This window comes from Schistocerca cancellata, chromosome 8 (assembly GCF_023864275.1).
Source record: "Schistocerca cancellata isolate TAMUIC-IGC-003103 chromosome 8, iqSchCanc2.1, whole genome shotgun sequence".
Classification (NCBI taxonomy): Eukaryota; Metazoa; Arthropoda; class Insecta; order Orthoptera; family Acrididae; genus Schistocerca; species Schistocerca cancellata.
Window position 1 is genome coordinate 82,048,107 of NC_064633.1, and position 22,339 is coordinate 82,070,445.

The following is a 22,339-nucleotide window of genomic DNA, read 5'->3' on the forward strand; positions in this document are numbered from 1 at the left end:
TTTGTAAGAATAATGCTGTCTCCCCTTCAGGGATTCACATTTGAGCTCACGAAGCATATCCGTATTACTTGTGTTAGTATCGAACATACCAGTAACAAACCTAGCAGACCGCCTCCGAATTGCTTCAATGTCGTCCTTTAATCTGAGCTGGTGGGGATCCAGACACTCGAGCAGAACTCAGGAATGGGACGCACATCTGTTTTATATGTGGTCTCCTTTAAGGATGAACCACACTTTCCGAAAATCGAAGTCGGACATTCACCTTCCATACTACTGTCCTTACATGCTCGTTCCATTTCATGTGATTATTAATTGACATGGCTGTGTCAATTTAAGTGTGTGGGAAAGCTCCTGAGAAGCTCAGAAAGTAATGAGATTATGGTTGGGCAAATTTAATTATTTAATCCATGACCTTCAGTGTTTGCGCAATACACTTTCCCTCATTGCTTTGAGTTCAGGCATGTATCTTCTGAATTCTCTGAAGATAAGACAACCAAATTAATTTTTTGACATGTTCATCCCTAAGTCTGCTATAATCCATAGTGCGGATGAGGCAGAGTTTAAGATGATCTGTAATGTGTTATGTGTAGCCTTGTTCTTATCAGTATAAACTAGTAACAATTTAGAATATTCGGTTCCATTTATTGGTTTTCTCTCATGTGTTATTCCTAACAATCAGCAGAATGGAGAAAGAAATTCCCTGAGTGAGAGAATAATTTAACAGCTGATCATTGATGATGGTAATTAAGGGCAGAAGGTACCGTGAAAATTATGAAAACGTGAATTTTTTATTGGTCATAAAAGAATTTGAAGAATGCTTTCTTTGAAAATATGAAAAAAGTATTTAAAACCAAAGCCTTGTTTAAAAGTCCAAAATGTCAGTTGAAGTGGCAGCTTGCAGACAGTAACATTCGTTGCTCTGTGATTTCTCTTCTTTGAATTCACAAGCCTAAGTACTTTTTGCCCCATTACTGTGAGCATTTAGCTATTAGCTCTATTGTTTGTTGCCTTGCATTCAGTAGTTTACTGTAGCAATAATGTAATGCGTGTATTTTTTTGTTTATGAGCAAAGAAATGCTGAAATTAACATCCAGAGTTTCCAAGAAAAGGTCTGGAAAACCTGAAAGAAAGAAAATAATGAATATAATGAAGACAGCATTAAGTTTGTATATGGCTTGTGTACTATTGGAAAGGGGTTAACAACAGGAAAAACTTTAGGTCATTACGAACTTGGTAAAATTTCTGGAATATAATTGTTTACTGCAGGCTGCTTGCAAATCAGTGGCAGTGGAACTATCATAGATGCAGTGAAAGAAGCTGTTAATTTAAAAGATGAGTGCATAGCTCTAATGTATTAAAGAAACTGTAAGTGCAATAAAATTTTAAACTCAGTTTCCCATAACTTTTGTTTTTAACAGCCTAATGTACCTTTTCTCTGAAACCATTTATCCCAGAGTAATATCCGGTATTGGGCTGTGCGGAAGTTGAATGCCCACCAGAACAAATGGATCTTGGTGGCCAATAGAGGGCAGGGTCGCTGCAGTGCTGCACTTGCCTAGCACAGGCACCACTGTCTCGCCGTGTGAATAATACACCACCTAATAGTGCCCTCACAGCCGGCATTAATACTGCCATGCATTGATCGCTCGGTCATTCGTGTACTTCGTCTGATAGTGTTCATTACTGTCTTCACCATACTACTGACTACTCGTCACCAATTTTGCCTGATATTGGCTTTCCTCTCTGGTCGATTTGGATTGTGGCTCGTGCTTGATCTGTTGACAGCATTGTGTTGAAAGTTTGTCTCATTTCATTGTAGCCTAGATTGCTGTTGCTATCCTCTTGTTGTTGGATCCGCCATATGTCTGCCCTGTTGCTCAACTCTGCCATGGATTTGAGTCCCGACCGCAGGTGGTCTTCCCACCTTGCGTCATCATCATTTCTCACCTGTTCTCTGATGTGTGAACAGGTGTCAGGTGACTCATGGATGTAGTGCAATGAAAGTCTAACAGTCAATTTTCTTGGTATATGTGCATGAAATGGCACTTCTTTTTAGCTTCCTAGCTACATTAAAAAAGGACTATTGAAACAATTTTTCAGAATTGCAATTTTAACATATTATTCATAAAAATCATCAGCTTGTTAATGAATAGTGTAAAAGTACACAGAAGAAATTCATTGTTCTGTTATTACTTCCTAAGAAAATGTGCACTGAACATTATTAATTTAACATGGCGTAGATAGACAAGACCTTCTCCCCTTAATTCATTTGGAGAACACACAACATACCCTTAGTAAGTAGTACACATCATACTGTTACTTTACTTTCCATGTGAGAAGAGCGTTATCGATCATGTCTATCCAAACCATGACGGATAGTGGTAAACCATAGGCGAGTGTCAGCAAGGGATGGGAAGGAACACCAACTACATTCATTGTGTATGTGGTGGAAGGAGGGGGGGGGTCACTTACTCAACATGATAAAGAAGCTGTTCCGGCAGTCATTAAGATAACAGGGTGCAGCCTGCTTCAGAGAAAATTGAGAAGACCAGACTTGCTTTCAATGAATCTCACAATTTGCACTATTGTAACCAGAACTGATCGTGGCCTCCTGGTTCTGCATTGTGTTATGGGCTTCCAATAATATGTGACAAGCTAGCCTGTGACTTCCTAGACTTGAGCCACACCATTGAGAACATTACGGTCCCCTTGAATGTGTCAGGTGTGAACTATATGTAGGAGGCTGCTACCCCTGGTAGACGACTATGTGTGGGGTGCATACATGGATTTTTAGGTGAGGTGACTCTCGATTCAGTCAAAATAATGATAGCTGTCAGAGACATAGGCAAGAGTATTACAATTCCAGTGATTAACTGCCGAAGCATTCACAGCCAGATTCTGGAAATCCGGGAATTTCAAACACGTCAGAAAATCGGAAATATATGGGAAATTTGGGGGGAAAAATCTGAAAAATTCTCATTTTTGTCTCAGTAGATGAAATGGTTTATTTACTGAGGTGTCATGAATCATAACTGGCTGGGTGCAGTCGAGTACGTGCGCAACTTCCCTACTACCCTCATTACTACTACTTCTCCCCTTCGTACCATTCCCCTCAGCTTGCAGTCAGTGTTGCCACCACTTCTTGCTACTGGCCTAGCAGCTGCCAACAAAAGGCAGGGAGGCATGAGAAATGGTTTGTTTTGATCCGATTCTCAGAGACTGTAGATGCAGTGGCTAGAGAGGGCAGTCGTGTGCGTAAGTTTTTGTGCGTGCGTGCACGCTCTTGTTTTCTGATAAAAGCTATGGCTGAAAATTTAGTTGTGAGAGTGTGATTGTCTTTTCTACATGCCTATCTATGGTTCAGCAATCATCTTTATGGTAAATTGCCACCTATCCTCATTATTTATTATTATTAATTCTCAGAGTATTTGAACAAGTTATCCGTTGCAAGGATTGATCACTGTGGTCTCATTTCATCAACATGTTGTCTGTGGCTCATTAATAGCTGGCCACACGTTTCCGTGATGAGCCAAAACCGCAGGCTGTTCCTGTGGGTATCTGTAATGGATTGGGCCTGCCAATCTGGAGCCATTCAGTTTCCACTAATGTGCAGGCTCTGCCCGTTGGATCTAGTCTCACTAATCTGCCCATAGACCAGGTCTGTTTGTGTGTGGCGTAATGCAGCGGATTTTCATGGTTTATCCATGGACAGAAGACTGCAGTTGTCCTCAGAAGGCCAGAGGCCATGGGCAAGGGAATTCAGGAATTGCGACTGTCTCACCACAAGTATGTTGTACAGTGTGGTGTTTTATAGAGATTTATTTGTTCTAGTACATTGTGGCACTTGAAAAGTACTTTATACGTTAGAAAGTATGGTTGATAAGAAGAAGAAAATTATATCAGCCGCTGGCAGATTGGATGTTATGTACTCGTGTACTTCTTGAAAGAAAAATCACCGAATACATGTAAAATAATAGATATAACTTGGTGGGTAATAACCGACAATAACAAACATAGCAGAACCAACTAACTATTGTCAGTCACCTACAGTGCTGGTTTACACAATTCCTCGCTGCCTGAGGTTATTTCTGAAATCACTGAAGGTATTGTAAAGATGTCTTGTGATTCCGAGGAAATGCATGTTTTTGTCACCAAATGTGTCTCATTTTATTAGAACAAAATAACATAATTGGGCTTAATGAAACATACGTACCATTTAGATCACTTCCTCCGTGTGTTGTTGTTGTTGTTACCATTTAGATCACTTCCTCCATGTGTTGTTGTTGTTGTTGTTGTTGTTGTTGTTGTTATGGTCTTCAGTCCTGAGACTGGTTTGATGCAGCTCCCCATGCTAATCTATCCTGTGCAAGCTGCTTCATCTCCCAGTACGTACTGCAGCCTACATCCTTCTGAATCTGCTTAGTGTATTCATCTCTTGGTCTCCCTCTACGATTTTTACCCTCCACACTGCCCTCCAATGCTAAATTTGTGATCCCTTGATGCCTCACGACATGTCCTACCAACCGATCCCTTCTTCTAGTCAAGTTGTGCCACAAACTTCTCTTCTCCCCAGTCCTATTCAGTACCTCCTCATTAGTTATGTGATCTACCCACCTAATCTTCAACATTCTTCTGTAGCACCACATTTCAAAAGCTTCTATTCTCTTCTTGTCCAAACTGTTTATTGTCCATGTTTCACTTCCATACAAATACTTTCAGAAACGACTTCCTGACACTTAAATCTATACTCGATGTTAACAAATTTCTCTTCTTCAGAAACGCTTTCCTTGCCATTGCCAGTCTACATTTTATATCCTCTCTACTTCGACCATCATCAGACATTTTGCTCCCCAAATAGCAAAACTCCTTTACTACTTTAAGTGTTTCATTTCCTAGTCTAATTCCCTCAGCATCACCCGACTTAATTCGACTACATTCAATTATCCTCGTTTTGCTTTTGTTGATGTTCATCTTATATCCTCCTCTCAAGACACTGTCCATTCCGTTCAACTGCTCTTCCAAGTCCTTTGCTGTCTCAGACAGAATTACAATGTCATCGGCGAACCTCAAAGTTTTTATTTCTTCTCCCTGGATTTTAATACCTACTCCAAATTTTTCTTTTGTTTCCTTTACTTTACAGATTGAATAACATCGGGGAGAGGCTACAACCTTGTCTCACTCCCTTCCCAACCACTGCTTCCCTTTCATGCCCCTCGACTCTTATAACTGCAATCTGGTTTCTGTACAAATTGTAAATAGCCTTTCGCTCCCTGTATTTTACCCCTGCCACCTTCAGAATTTGAAAGAGAATATTCCAGTCAACATTGTCAAATGCTTTCTCTAAGTCTACAAATGCTGAAAACATAGGTTTGCCTTTCCTTAATCTTCCTTCTAAGATAAGTCGTAAGGTCAGTATTGCCTCACGTGTTCCAACATTTCTACGGAATCCAAACTGATCTTCCCCGAGGTCGGCTTCTACCAGTTTTTCCATTCGTCTGTAAATAATTCGCGTTAGTATTTTGCAGCTGTGACTTATTAAACTGATAGTTCGGTAATTTTCACATCTGTCAACACCTGCTTTCTTTGGGATTGGAATTGTTATATTCTTCTTGAAGTCTGAGGGTATTTCACCTGTCTCGTACATCTTGCTCACCAGATGGTAGAGTTTTGTCAGGACTGGCTCTCCCAAGGCCGTCAGTAGTTCTAATGGAATGTTGTCTACTCCCGGGGACTTGTTTCGACTCAGGTCTTTCAGTGCTCTGTCAAACTCTTCACGCAGTATCGTATCTCCCATTTCATCTTCATCTACATCCTCTTCCATTTCCATAATATTGTCCTGAAGTACATTGCCCTTGTATAGACCCTCTATATACTCCTTCCACCTTTCTGCTTTCCCCTCTTTGCTTAGAACTGGGGTTCCATCTGAGCTCTTGATATTCATACAAGTGGTTCTCTTTTCTCCGAAGGTCTCTTTAATTTTCCTGTAGGCAGTATCTATCTTACCCCTAGTGAGATAAGACTCTACATCCTTACATTTGTCCTCTAGCCATGTCTGCTTAGCCATTTTGCACTTCCTGTCGATCTCATTTTTGAGGCGTTTGTATTCCTTTTTGCCTGCTTCATTTACTGCATTTTTATATGTTCTCCTTTCATCAATTAAAATAAATATTTCTTCTGTTGCCCAAGGATTTCTACTAGCCCTCGTCTTTTTACCTACTTGATCCTCTGCTGCCTTCACTACTTCATCCCTCAGAGCTACCCATTCATCTTCTACTGTATTTCTTTCCCCCATTCCTGGCAATTGTTTCCTTATGCTCTTCCTGAAACTCTGTACAACCTCTGGTTTAGTCAGTTTACCCAGGTCCCATCTCCTTAAATTCCCACCTTTTTGCAATTTCTTCAGTTTTAATCTACAGTTCATAACCAATAGATTGTGGTCAGAGTCCACATCTGCCCCTGGAAATGTCCTACAATTTGAAACCTGGTTCCTAAATCTCTGTCCTACCATTATATAATCTATCTGATACCTTTTAGTATCTCCAGGATTCTTCCATGTATACAACCTTCTTTTATGATACTTGAACCAAGTGTTAGCTATGATTAAGTTATGCTCTGTGCAAAATTCTACCAGATGGCTTCCTCTTTCATTTCTTAGCCCCAATCCATATTCACCTACTATGTTTCCTTCTCTCCCTTTTCCTACTGTCGAATTCCAGTCACCCATGACTATTAAATTTTTGTCTCCATTCACTACCTGAATAATTTCTTTTATCTCATCATACATTTCTTCAATTTCTTCCTCATCTGCAGAGTTAGTTGGCATATAAACTTGTACTACTGTGGTAGGCATGGGCTTCGTGTCTATCTTGGCCACTATAATACGTTCACTATGTTGTTTGTAGTAGCTTACCCGTACTCCTATCTTTTTATTCATTATTAAACCTACTCCTGCATTACCCCTATTTGATTTTGTATTTATAACCCTGTATTCACCTGACCAAAAGTCTTGTTCCTCCTGCCACCGAACTTCACTAATTCCCACTATATCTAACTTTAACTTATCCATTTCCCTTTGTAAATTTTCTAACCTACCTGCCTGATTAAGGGATCTGACATTCCACGCTCCGATCCGTAGAATGCTAGTTTTCTTTCTCCTGATAACGACGTCCTCTTGAGTAGTCCCCGCCCAGAGATCCGAATGGGGGACTGTTTTACCTCCGGAATATTTTACCCAAGAGGACGCCATCATCATTTAACCATACAGTAAAGCTGCATGCCCTCGGGAAAAATTACGGCTGTAGTTTCCCCTTGCTTTCAGCCATTCCCAGTACCACAACAGCAAGGCCGTTTTGGTTAGTGTTGCAAGGCCAGATCAGTCAATCATCCAGACTGTTGCCCCTGCAACTACTGAAAAGGCTGCTGCCCCTCTTCAGGAACCACACGTTTGTCTGGCCTCTCAACAGATACCCCTCCGTTGTGGTTGCACCTATGGTACGGCTATCTGTATCGTTGAGGCACGCAAGCCTCCCCACCAACGGCAAGGTCCATGGTTCATTCCTCCATGTAAAAACAGTTAATTAACAAAGATGTTCATGTTAGTACTTAAGACTTTTGCTCGTATCATGAGACACCATCTATTTGCTAGTTCTTTTCTAGATATTTCCTCATTTGCACTATTGTTTCTTGTACTGTAGCTGAAAAGACAAATTGTCAACTTACACCTCAATTTACCCTTGAGATCTCAAAAAATTTGTCAGGGAAAACTCCTAAAACTTGTCTGGAAATTGGGGAAATATCAGGGAATTTCACTTGGGGAAACTTGTGGTAACCCGTACAGCAAATTGTTGAGAGTTTGAAGTACTCTCAAAAAGCAGCGAAGCTCGTATAATACTAGGTATCAAAAACTGGTTAAAACCCGAAACTGAAAGCACTGAGATTTGGAAAATAACAAAAGACTAGACTAGTAGTAAGTCATGGTGTATTTGTTGCAATAGACAAGAAACCCGTATTCACCAAGATATAAATTAAAGCCACATGTGAGATTGTCTGGGCAACACTCACAAGTAAACCTACCCAGAGATACACCTCAGTGTGATCGGCTTTGATTATGAGAAAAATAAGAGAGGCAGATTTTTTTTATACTTGTAACAGCTGTTAAGGAGATGAAACATCCCCTTGAAAAAAAATGAGATTAATATTTCTGAGTGAATACCATTGAAACAGAAACAGATAAAAAAGTTCTATGGTTTTTAATGTACATTAGCGCCCATATTTGTCAAAAAAGTAATTTATTCGAAATTCCCTCCCATTCAGCACTTTTTGACCCAAACAATTCTGCGCTTCCTTCTTATTGTACATTTTTTACAATAAAGTTACAACAATAATCTACAAACCATTTCAGATATAACATATTTAAATAAAGATTGAAAATTTTAATACATAAATGTTAAAAAGAAAACACACATACATCACAAGGTACTTTTTATTTTATTAAAAGAAAAAAAAGTAGAAATATGTATATAGAATATACATTTGGAATGTAGATATCTGGAAATGACTTATTAAACAACGCAATATGGCAAATGGCATTGATAGTGACACATGTCGGGAATGTGTACAGTGGTGCAGAGATATTTTTACCTTATTTCTGACAAATACATCTCTGAAACAGCACTGTATCAAATTCGATTGAATTTGCTATTAATGATACTATGTTTTTCTATTAGTTGAAGGTTGAAATGAAAAACAAAATAGTGCGGGGGAGAGGTTTTTTAAAAAAATGACTTTTTCAACAAAATGGGCGCACCTTTGTAACATACATTTTATTTTAAATTTTTCTTATATCTGTTACTGTTTCAACAGTATTTAATCAGAACTATTTAAAAAAATTATTTTCAAGGGGGTATTTCACCCACTTACTAAAAAAAAGGTGTGTGTTATTTTGCTCTACACTACAACATATTCGAAGCCAATCAAAATAGAAGTGTATCCCTTGGGTAGGTTTACTTGTCCGTATCAAGTGTGGGCACAGAGTCATAATCGGATGCTTGTATGAAACACCTGACTTGCCTCCATATTTAACCAGGAACTCAGTTCACTAGTATGGAAGTTCCCTAATCATACCATCATCAGAGGAGGAAACTTTAATAATTAAACAATCAGTAACAAAGTGGTGTCCTTCTCTTAAAACTATTAGAACAGATGGTTTGGAACCCAAGTCTTGATGGAAATATATTGGATCTAATGGCAACAAGCTGATCTCTTTGAGGATATCTACATAGGAACTGATAACACTGACAATTAGGCAGTGGTAGCAACAATAATTACCAAATTACAAAGGGCAACTACAGTAAGTTGAATGGTTTACATGTACAGAAAACTACACCAAGTGATCAAAGGTATCCATACACCTGTCTGAAAATGACGTACAAGTTCTTTATGCACTCCATCGGTAATGCTGGAATTCAGTACGGTGCTGGCCCACCCTTAGCCTTGATGAGAACTTCCAGTCTTGCAGGCATACATTCTATCAAGTGCTGGAAGGTTTCTTGGGAATAGTGGTTCATTCTTCACAAAGTGTTGCACTGAGGAGAGGTATCGATGTCGGTCAGTGAGGCCTGGCACGAAGTCGGCGTTCCAAAATATCCCAAAGGTGTTCTATAGGATTCAGGTGAGGACTTTGTGCAGGCCAGTCCGTTACAGAGATGTTATTGTCGTGTAACCACTCTGCCACAGGCCATTCATTATGAATAGGTGCTCGATCGTATAGAAAGATGCAGTGCCATCAACGTAGGTCTGCTCCATGATAGTGCCATGCAAAACAACAGGGGGTGCAAGCTCCCTCCATGAAAAACACAACCACACCATAACACCACCGCCTCCAAATTTTACTGTTGGCACTACACACGCTGGCAGATGATGTTCACTGGGCATTCGCCATACCCACACCCTGCCATAGGGTCGCCGCATTGTGTGCCATGATTAGTAAATCCACACAGCGTTTTTCCACTGTTCAATCGTCCAATGTTTACGCTCCTTACACCAAGCAAGGCGTCATTTTTCATTTACCAGCATGATGTGTTAATTATGAGCTGCCGCTCGACCATCAAATTACAAGTTTTCACACCTCCTGCCTAACTGTCATAGAACTTGCAGTGGATTCTGATGCAGTTTCGAATTCCTGTGTAATGGTCTGGATAGATGTCTGCCTGTTATACATTACCACAAGTGACACCAAATCACCTGACCACGTTCAGAGTCCGTGAGTTCCATGGAGCGCTCCGTTCTGCTCTCTCACAGTGTCTAATGACTACTGTCATTGATATGGAGTACCTGGCAGTAGATGGCAACACAATGCACCTAATATGAAAAACATATGTTTTTGGGTGTCCGGATATTTTTGATCACACAGTGTAGATAAAGATGCAGTTGCATCATATCTCAATAAGGAAATTGAAACATTTATAGCTTTAAAGGAGCATGCAGAAGAACTTTGACTCAGGTTTAGAAGAATCGTTGTTCATACATTTCATAGATATGTACCTAGTATGGTGAGAAGGACCCTTGTTGGTATACAGTCACTGTAAAGAAACTTTTAAGAAAGCCTGTAGATATTAGGTGCGAAACAAAGCCTATAGAGCTGCAGATAGTGATTCTGATTGAAATGATTTGGCTTTCAAGAGGGCAAAGCATGAAACCTTCAGCGACTACTATAGCAGAATATTACCGAAAGATCTCTAATGAAACGCAAAGAATTTCTGCTCATATGTAAAGGCTGTTACTGTCCAGACGCTCTTGGACGAGACAGGATCTGAAACTGAGGATAGCAAAGCAAAAGCAAAAAAGCTCATAAGGGGACTGCGCCCACTTGCTATCACCAGTTTCATTCAGATTTATGGTTTTTCCATAGATTGACCAGAAATGTAAGTGACAGAAGTGGCAGCCCCAGATGGGCAAGCGTTTGGGGGGGAATGGCATTTTTGGCATGGATAGGGCAAGGCATAAGCCATTTATGCTAGTGTACATTCCAGTTAGCCATTTGTGCCATGGGAAGTGTCTGGAGTTGTAAACCAAAGGTCATTGGATCAAGTACCTGTGCAGAAATCTACTTTTTTCCATTACTTACACTGCAAATAAATCAAAATACTGCCCAAGATATTCTATTTACTAATGTTTTTATAAAAAGCATGAAAAGGAAAGGCAAAGGATAAGTTCGGATTGTAAATAAACTTTCACAAAGGGACTGCAAGTCTTACATGAGAACTTCATATATAAAATTACATACAGGCACTTTATTATTTTACAGTTGATGATTTGTGTGTGCCAGGATGATGATCATAGTAAGCACAGGGTGTAGTGATTGTCGACATCTTGCACTCTGTTTTAAAGTTTATATTGAAAAGAAACTTCTTTTACATTGATTGCACAAATAGTTCGACAGCAAACTATGCGTAATGCATCATTTTGCCAATTATTGGTGGGGATGGCTGGTGCTGTAAGATGTAATGTATTTTGATGCAGTCTTTTTGAAATGTGATCTCTCTCTCTCTCGATGGGCTGATTTTACCTGCAGCATGGCCCTATTGTTTGCATTCAGCTGCTGAGGGCTGCTCGTTGGTTGAAATGAAAGTCATGGAATACAAAGTCCTGTAAACTTCAGTTACAACCCTTTCTTGGAAAGTTATTTGTGAAGTCCTTGAAGAAATACAACCGTTTCTTGGAAATTTATTTGCAATCCTAAATTTTACTTTGTCCATCCTTCTCACACCTTTTATGAAAATATTAATATGTACAATATATTGAATTGTTTCAGTTTATTTACATTGTAAGCAAGGTAAAAATTGAAAATAAAAAATGTTTCCATTTAGCTGATCGACTTCACGACCTTCAGATTACCATTCTGTACTGCACCAACCACTGGCCAGAAACAACTCTGGCATAATGGTCTTGACCCTCACCCGACCCACAGCAAAAATGCAATTTTTTTCAAAATGCGTGGCCATCTGGAGTACACACTTCTGTCATGTTCATTTCTGTCCACACTCTGCGTAAATTAAAAAATTTGGACAAAATCGATGTAGACAAGTAGGGGGATCATTTTCCAGATGTTCATTTACAAAGGAAAACCTAGTAGTATTACCTCAATTTAATTCCCCCGCTTCAAAGGTGAGTGATATAATATTAGTGTCATTGGTGTTGGGAAACAGAGGGAATTGCTAAAATTGAACAAAACTCCTAGGACCCGATGGAATACCAGTTTGTGGCTGATTTACCTTCTCTGTTAACCAACATGCCAACATGCTGTCTATAAGAAGGGTAGCAGAAGTGATCCACAAAACTACCAATCCATATCCTTGACATCCATTTGTTGTAGGATTTTAATGGAAATTCCTGGATGGAATAATATGTAACATGAAGACAGTCACTTACCTATAGCTGAGTGATGTGTGGTGCATAGAAACAGTATTTGCACTATTTACAGTATCCAAACAACAACACCAGTGGCCATGGCGAGACTGACTGTTGATTATCGATAGCAGTTGCCTGGGCAACAAGATAAGAATTGCAGAGGGAGCATATGTTAGGCAGAGAGAGAGAGAGAGAGAGAGAGAGAGAATATGCCCACATGAGGGAGGGGAGGAAGAGTGATGGGAGAAGGCAGTACACAGGCTGGAGGAGGAGAAATTGTGTGTACAGAATAGAACAGGGGAAAAGTGAGATGAGGCAATGGGAAATAGGTTAGTGGTGGTTCAGACCAGGGGGATTATAACAGCACATGATATGCTGGGGACACAGTTCACACCTCTGTAGTTCAGGGAAACTAGTTCTGGAAGGAAGTATCCAAGTGACTCACATAGTGAAGCAACTGTTAGTCATTTGTGTTGTGGTCTGCAGCATGTTCGGCAACTGAGTGTTTAAGTTTGCTGTCGTCCTTTCACACTTGGCCCTGCCTTTTATAGAGTAGGAAATGACTGCGACTAGACTGTGGTAAGAGGTGGTGGGTGGCTGTATGGGGAAGATCTTGCACTTATGTCGATCAAAAGGGAATGACTCGTGGGGTGCAGGACTGGAATAGAGATATTCTGGAAGTTGAGTGAGCAGTGGAACACAGTTTTGGGTAGGATACTATCACTCATCTCAGGGCATAGTGGGAGGTAGTCAGTGTCCTCATAAAGAATAGGGTTGAGCTTTTCAAGGCCTGGGTGAGACTGCGTGATTGAAGCTCAGTTACGTCCTTCACCAGGTTTCTGACTGCCTCTCACTGTGCCATTCTATCCATGTCACCCAAAGTTGTGTTCTGCTGCCAACGCAATCTATAGAATGTCCTTGTCTATCCCTATTTTAATCCTGCTCCCAATTCTCCTGCACCCCCCCTTCCCCTCGAGTCATACACTTGAGATCGAGTCAAGTGCGAGACCTGTTCCTTACCCCCACCCACCACCTCTTACTGCAGTCCAGTCACAGGAATTTCCTACCCTGTAAAAGGCAGTGGCAAATGCAAGAGCAGCTATCTTATGTAACAACTATTCTGCACTTACTGTGCAGCATTCTATGTGGGCATGACAAGTAACAAACTGTCTACTTGCATAAATGGCCACTGCCAAACTGTGGCAAAGAGCAAATTTGACCGTCCAGTTGTCAAACATCCTGTGCACCACAATATAAATGACTTACAAAGCTGCTTCACCATGAGAGCCATTTGAAAACCTCCTTCCAGCACTAGTTTCTCTCAACTACACAAGTGGCAATTCTCTCCAGCACATCCCACACTCACACAACCCCCTGGCCTAAATCTCCACTAACCTGTTTTCCACTGCCTCACCTCACCTTTTCCTTCTCTCTTCCCCTCCAGATCGTGTACTGTGTGCCCCCCCCCTTCCCCCACCCTCCATGCAGGCACTCTCTCTCTCTCTCTCTCTCTCTCTCTCTCTCTCTCTCTCTCTCTCTCTCTTACACGCTCTACCATCTGAATTCCTTGTGTCTTTTTGTGCAGCTGCTGTGCCATCTGCCAAAAAACCTACCTCACACTATCCCGCTATCACCTCCTTTACCTCTTGCGTCCTTTCCTAATCTGGACAGGCAACTGCTGCCGATAATAAACAGTAAGTCTCACTGAAACCACTGGTGTGCACAGTTGTGTGTACACTTCTGCTAGAGAAAGAGAGCGAGCTCGAAAGCTAGTGTAAATAATGTTTTATGCTTCATGTTTGTATGTGCCACATTTCAGTCGACTATGGGTGAGAGGTCGCCTTCCCTTTATTTTATATATTTGTTGTTGAATCTTAGAACATGTTCTGAGCTTAAACTGAAGGAGGCGTCTCAATCGGTATTACCTCCATACAAACCAGTTTATATTCTGAAAAAATAAGATGTGTGAAACCCAACTTGCAAGGCAGTCAGGTGGATGCTGTACGTCTTGACTTTCATAAAGAATTTGGCTCGGTACCACACCTATGCATAATATCAAAAGTACAATCATATGGAGCATCAAGTGAAATTTGTGACTGGATTGAGGAATTTTTGGTAGGGAGGACACAGCATGGGATTCTATATGGAGAGTCATTGACAGATCTAAAAGTAACTTTTAGGCATGCTTCAAGGATGTGAGTTGGAGCTCTTCTTCTTCATGTTGTATATTAATGATCTGGCAGACAAAATTAATAGTAACGTCTGACTTTTGTAGAAGATACAGTTATGTATGATGAAATACTGTCTGAATAAGAGCTGCAGAAATATGCGGTAAGATCATGATAATATTTAAAAGTGATGCATAGACTGGTAACTTGGTTTAAATGTTCAGCAAAGTAAAGGTTTGCACTTCACAGAATGGAAAATGTTTCTTATGACTACAATATCAGAGAGTCACAGTTAAGATCAGTCAACTTTTACAAATACAGTCGAACTTTCATGTAATGACATCGGTTACGACAACAACTCAGCTATAATGTCGTGATTTCTTTGGTACAGCCATATTCCTCATAAGGAACATTCTTCTCATCCTTGCTTAATACAGCAAATGTATATGCATTTACCTTGTATATAATGTGATTTTCAACCTCAGTTAGCCACAAGATTTTCCAAGAATCAGTGTACTGTAGAGCGAAACCTGTTGTTGTAATATGGCAATGTGGCATAGTCTTCTCTCTGCCCTTCTATCAATGATGGGTGTTGTATAGACCCCTCACCTCATTGCTGACCTAGCACATTCATACTACAGTAGTGATGACAGTTGCAGAACTCGCCAAAGTACACATGATGTCTCCAGAATGAGATTTTCACTCTGCAGCGGAGTGTGCGCTGATATGAAACTTCCTGGCAGATTAAAACTGTGTGCCCGACCGAGACTCGAACTCGGGACCTTTGCCTTTCGCGGGCAAGTGCTCTACCATCTGAGCTACCGAAGCACGACTCACGCCCGGTACTCACAGCTTTACTACTTTTACACATGATGTCAGTTTCCATAGCAGTTTGTTGCGAAGTACATGCATTTTAGAACAGCATGGCTAGTAAAAGAAAAGTGAAAGTGATTCATGAAATTGAGAACAGAGCTAAAAAGGTTGATGTGTGTCATTAATTTGGCCCTGTAATTTCCACAGTCTAAATGATTTGTAGGAACAAGGATAAAATCATTATTGTGTTTGAACAAAATAGATATAAAATTAAGCAGTTACGAAAGCTGAGCAGGGCGACATGGTTGAAGTGCTGTTTAATAGTTTAAGCAACAGAAAAACATCAGTGTACCCATTAGTGGACCTCTTGTTATCGTGAAAGCAGAATAATTTGACAATAAATTAAAAGATGAGAAATTTGTGTGCAGCAGTGACTGGATTGACAGATTCAAGCAACGTCACATCATTATTTTTGGCAAAGTGGGCAGTGAAGCCAACAGTATGAATACTGGAACAACCCAACAGTGGCTCACTGCCACATGGCCTACAGTTTATAAAGGATGTGCAGACTGCGACATTTTAATGCAGATGAGACTGGCATTTTCTTTAAATTGACACTTGTCAAAACTCTAAAACTCAATGGTGAAAAATGTGTTGGTAGCAAGTTGTCTAAATGAATAACAGTTCTGGTTTGTACTACTCCAGATGGAACCGAGAAGACAAAATTGCTCATGATAGGTAAATAAAAAAATCTAGGTGTTTTAAGCATGTAGAAAATCTGCCAGTGCACTTCAGTGCTAATAAAAACTCCTGGATGATTTCCAAGCTCTTTGAAGTTGAAATAAAACGTTGGGATCAGGGCTCAGAAAAGGAAGAGACTGCTTCTTGTTGACAACTCTCCAGCACATTGTGCTCTCTCTCATCTGGAGAATATTAAGCTGCTTTTTTTTTTTTTTTTTTTTTTTTTTTTTTAATTTCTGCAAATATGATAAACTTATTGCAGCCAATGGACCAAAGAGTAATTGGGAGTGTGAAATTCCACTGTCACAAGCTCGTGTTAGTGAAAATGATGCAATGCATTGAGAAAAGCAGGTTATTCTGTTACACTGATGGATGTGATCAGATGCATTACCAGAGCTTGGAACCGGGTCACAGCCTAAACCATCAAGAACTGTTTCTGTTGTGCAGAAAGTACGACAGAAGGAATAAATGCCATATAAATGGAAGATGTGTTTGATGACACTGATCTGCTACTATCTGCAGTATTGCCACAAATCAACTGTGATACTCCCACGAGTGTGACTATGAAATGCATACAGTAATAAATGGTGACCTTGTTACAACTGAAGTGAAGTGCAAACTGAAGACGAAACTAAAAATGAAGTGCAGAATCAGGCCCACAGTGACATGAAGTGAGCTACAGAGGTGAAGAAGAAGAGGGAGAAGGAAAGAAATAAAGTGCCTATCCCTACTGTGAGTGATGCTTCAGAAGGCATTAGAATTGTGAACATATTCTATGAAGCTAGGGGAGGAGAGCAGTGGAATTGCAAATGAAGTAATGAATGTAGAACATAGAGCTTGTATTAGGCAAATAGATTACTTCACTTCTAAATAAAGAAGTTTGTTGAGTACTCGGCATACAGCTGTATACACTGTATTCATGTAAGCTTAAGGATGGATACAATATGTAAAATAAAACAAGGCTAAATAAATTTATTTATTTATTTTTCTCCCCCGTTTGCCACCGATTGAAATATGAATCTCGGTTGCAATAATACTTGTTTATAACAACATAATTTTCAGGGTCCATTGAGTGTTGTTATGAGCAGGTTCTGCTGTACCCAATTGTAACGTTGGTTGGCATATTAAAATGCCCCATATATCACTCCCATATGGATCGCGAGGAGAAAATTATAGTGCTGACAGTGATGTTTAAACAGTCATTTTTCCCACAAGCCATTTTTCAGTGGAACAGAAAAAAGTCGTAATAACTGGTACAATGGGAAATACCCTCTGTGCCACACATTTCACAGCGGTTTGCAGAGTGCTTGTGTAAATTTAGATTTATATGCTCTTCAAGCCTCTTCCATTTATTTCTGTAGAGTGAATTAGTTATAGGTTCAGATATGATCCTTAGGCGTCTTAGATATTGCCTTTGTAACTTAATTCTTGGTCTTCTTTGTCCTTTCATTCGAGCTATTGTTTTGTGGAATGTTATTGTGAGTAATCTTTATCTCCAACATTCTTGCTTTGTGATCAGGCCAATTGAACCTTCTCTTTTTAGCATTTTGATGCTGTTGCTTTGTTTGTACAACTCTGCATGTTCTTCATGTGGTTTTCTTTTTTTTTTATGCTCCATTCTGTGATATTTTCATGATTACAGATCCAAAAGTTTTTCATAGTATTTTACTTTTTAATATTAATAGTTTTTCCTCAACTCTATTTCACTCACATAACTTTACTGCTAATGAAGGTGACTGTCATAGGCACTATGGAAGTTAGCACTAAGTGATCTCAATCCTTAAGATGCTGATATAGATGTATAGCATTCTGTTAGCTGCTGATACAGACATGTGTACCTAGATCTGTTTTGTTGTGTTTACCGAAAAGACTCCGCATTGTTAAATGACACTTGGATTGTCACCCGTGGAGAGTGAAATGGAACGTCAGGATGGCAGCAGATCTGTTATGTTAATTTGTTTATTCCGGCCTTCAGCCGTAGTACATCAGATACAGCTTGGTGGAGGTGTCCAATTGCCTCTCATGCGAAACAGTAGATGTCTGGTGTTGCTGACAGTACAAAGAGTGAGGCCAAGCATGGCATCACTCAATGTTGCTGTCAGCAATGTCTCTGGCTGCGACAGCAATGACACCATGGCAGCACAGCTGACGATAGCCATGAACTTCGTCCTGCGAGCAGGCGGGTTCCTTGTGACTGAGAGCATACTGCCCTGTCTCATGGGCAAACAGCAGGGATGTTGTTCCGGGTGCCTCAGGCTCATCATGTAGGCTGTGATATTGAGATGAGAATGCTTTAGTACACGAATTGCTGAATACTTACACGCCTCAGACTATGTTCGTTTAGGACTTGAGGCATGCACTCTAAACATTTCTGTGGTGACAAGTGAGGAAAGGCTTTCATCCTTCTGCATAACACTCCTGCCTGCCTATGGTTGGCTCTGTTGCAACTCACTTCCACTCTGGCATATTTTTTGACCAAATACAGTTGATACACTACAGTACATACTTGAAGTGATCAACTATATTGAAAGTCAATCCATCTGCCTTGAAAGATGTATCACTTCAGATTTTCGGGTTGAGTAGGACCAGGTGAAGCAAATGGGAGAGAAGTTGTTGAGGTTCTGGAGGAGTGTGAATAAGGTGTCCTCACCTTCAATCCAGATAGCAAAGATGTCATCAATAAATCTGAACCAGGTGAGGGGTTTCGGATTCTGGGTTTTTAGGAAGGATTCCTCTAGATGGCCCTCAATAGGTTAGCATAGGATGATGCCATGTGGGTGCCCATAGCCGTACCGCAGATTTGTTTGTAGGTAATGCATTCAAAGGAGAAGTAATTGTGGGTGAGGATATAGTTGGTCATGGAGACTAGGAAGGATGTTGTTGGTTTGGAATCCATAGGGAGTCTGGAAAGGTAGTGTTCGATAGCAGTAAGGCCATGGGCATTAGGAATGTTAGTGTACAGGTAGGTGGCATTAATAGTGACGAGCAGGGCACCGTGTGGTAAAGAGACAGGAATTGTGGAGAGTCTGTCGAGGAAATGGTTGGTATCTTTTATATAGGAGGATAGGTTCCAGGTAATAAGTAGAAGGTGTTGGTCTATGAGAGCAAAGATTCTCTCAGTGGGGGCACAGTAACCGGCCATAATGGGGTGTCCTCGGTGGTTGGGTTTATGGACTTTAGGCAACATGTAGAAGGTGGGAGTGCAGGAGTGGTAGGGGTCAGTAGAGAGATGGACTCTGGGGAGAGGTTATGGGATGGGCCTAAGGATTTGAGTAGTGACTGGAGATTCTGCTGGATTACTGGAAGTATCTGACAGCTGATGGAGTCCTTCTGCCACATAATCCTTACGGTTCTAAACGACGGTGGTGAAGCCTTTGTCAGCAGGTAGGATTATAAGGTCGGGATCAGTTTTTAGATGGTTTGACGGCGGTTCTTTCTGCGGATGTAAGGTTAGTTTGCATGTTGAGGGATTTGGGGAATTATGTTGAGACAAGGTTCGAGGTTAAGAAATTCTGGAAAGTTAACAGGTGGTGGTTTGGAGGCAGTGGGGGTGGATCACAGTTGGATGGAGGAATGAACTGAGTAGGCAAAGTTCAATGTTGGTCTTAGGTTGAATCTGATTGGTCAGGTTGGTGGCAAAAAATTGTTTCCACTGTAGGGACTGGGAGAAAGAGAGGTCTTTAACTAGTCCTGCATGGTTGAATTTGGGAGTTGTTTTTGTTGTGCCTGTCGCGACTCAGCATCTCCGCTATATGGTGAGTAACAACTTCCCTTCTCTGATATTGTTACATCCTGGATTTTCCATTGTTTGAAATGTTATAGTTTCATGTATAACTGGTTTTTGTTGTTGTTGTTGTTGTTGTTGTTGTGTTTATAGTTTAAACAGTGTAATATTGCTTTCTGTCTTAGTTTGAAATTATCATACTTTTTCATTTATTAGCACTTGATTATAAGGAGATTCTTCATTTTTTACATTAGAGCATTGTTGAGCTAGCTAGCAAGCAGTTTAAGATACTTTCTTATAAGTTACAGGTTTCTGGGATTTTGTTTTTTTTAACTGATGTGAGACATCAGATAAATAAGAACCAGCAAGTAGTTCTGACGAAACTCATAAGACTTTACATTTCATTGTTGGCTATGCCAGCTTGATTTATGTGTGCGTTATTCATCCATCGATTTTGTCAGGCACCTAGCACACATCATGATGTATGATCGTTTCTTTGTTACAGATCCATTCCTGTTGCCATGGGAGCAGGTTGATAAGGGAGCTATTCGATTTGTCCTTAGTGGTGCTAACATTATGTGTCCGGGACTTACATCTCCAGGAGCCAAAATGACTCCAGTTCCAAAGGGAACAATTGTTGTATCCTTTATTTCATATAAAACTGTGGTTTAATGAATTTAAGTTACTGGAAGTAAACGAATTGAACATGTTACACAAGCCAAATATAACATCATGTGCCATTATCGTTGCTTAAATGATGTTATTGTGCTTTCAGCTGTTTGTGATTTATTGTATGATTGCAATTTTAGCACTGTTCCAATTGTGGTATTATGCCATTGTCAAGTTTCTATAAACATAATACAATGTAATGAGAACAACATAAAGTGGGTTTAGTAGTATGTACAACCAATTTTGTAGTTGGTTGACATTCATATATGAACAAGAATTTGATTGATAGCTTTACATTAAGCAGAAATAGCAATGTAATATGAACATCAAAGAAAAATTTGTCAGTAGTACTATAGTCTGAAAAAAATTAATTGAAATGATAGTTGACACTTCACGCATTGGAGCTGGTTTCCTCCAACAGCAATTATTGGTCAGTTCACTTCCAGTTCCTTGTCTGGCTTTCTTCCTTGATGTGTTTGGAAGCCAGATCCTGGGTCTGGCCTTCTGAAATTTTTTGTTTCCAAATCTAATCAAAATACTTTAATTACTATTTTTAATCAGTTAATTGGTTTAAATATATTTTTTTCTTTCATTGCTTATACTTTTTGCCTATCATTTTCACCATTGTATTGACTTTTTACTTTGCTGTTATTTTTCTTATCGTCATTCTTTTTTTTCCGTTTGGAATCTATCTGTGTCATCCATAATTAGCAACCAGGTGCCAACCAGGATTGCTCATCGGTTGGTAATGCTGCAGCTTGTGTAGCAAGTTTAAGGATAGTGTTAGGTAACCAATGACAGCAAGAAATTAAAGTTTGCTTTTACCACTGAGACAAAAATTTTTACGCCTTGAGTTTTCTTGTAGAGGTTAGCTTCAATTGCTGTGAACAAAACAATTGTGATTGTAGTTCTGCTGCAGATTGCTGACAGCCTTTTCATGGATACATTGCCCACCGCAAGGTTGTGGTTAAGACGAGTTTAAATTCAGGGCTGCAAAGTGCGTCATTTGCCAGATTTCAGTCATTGGTCACCTAAAAATGGGTTGCCGACAGAGCATCTTGCATTTCCGTTCTACGGTGCGCCAGCCATTTCCAACAGTACTTCATGTTATACATTAACAGCATTATTTTGTGATGTAACCATTTTGTTTCTGTGTCGCTAATGATTGAGCAGTAGCCAGCAGCCAATGTAGCAACATTGAAGGGGCAAGAGATTGACATCAACTGTCAAGTAGTTTTAATCAGACTATAGTCAGTATTCCATTTCATGTACTGCAGTTTTGAGTAGATTATATATAGCACTACAGATTGACTCATCTGAAAGTGTGCACTCATAATACATTAGAGTAAATGTCTAAAACAACTGAGAAAATTTTTATTTCTGAGGACTGTTTGTTCATTGAGTGTGTAACGTGGTTGTTCTTCGAAGGTGCTATAAAGTTCAGTTTCTTGTAGAATGCTCAGTAATCTGCCTTTCTCTACCCTCTGTATTACCATCAAATATTCCTTGGTTTTATGATTGTAGTTTTGTACATGTGCACTAAATGAAGATTTACAGCTCTTTATTAAGTTTGTGTGCTCTCTCATTCTGGTGGCGAAACGTCAGCCTGTTTGACCAACATTAGATTTAATAAATCCCTCACTGTGTAAATGGTTCTGTTTTGTGAGTGGTGTGTCAGACTATTCTCCCAATATCACACTCTAGCCATATGTTTACATATTGTATCTCCGTTCTGTTTCATAATCGACCACTAAATAACATCAGTAGCTAACTCCAAGCTTATATCTACAAGTAGCTCATTTATCCCGCAATGTCA

The 22,339-nt window shown here is 39.9% G+C and overlaps 1 protein-coding gene across 1 annotated transcript in view; it reads left to right on the top strand.

The window, feature by feature from the left end:
* LOC126094528 (malignant T-cell-amplified sequence 1 homolog) overlaps positions 1-22,339 on the top strand; it is a 66,540-nt gene that overhangs the window by 16,013 nt on the left and 28,188 nt on the right. Inside the window, exon 4 of the mRNA XM_049908946.1 lies at positions 20,360-20,493. Within this exon, the coding sequence (XP_049764903.1) occupies positions 20,360-20,493 (134 nt within the window). The remainder of the gene's footprint in view (positions 1-20,359; positions 20,494-22,339) is intronic.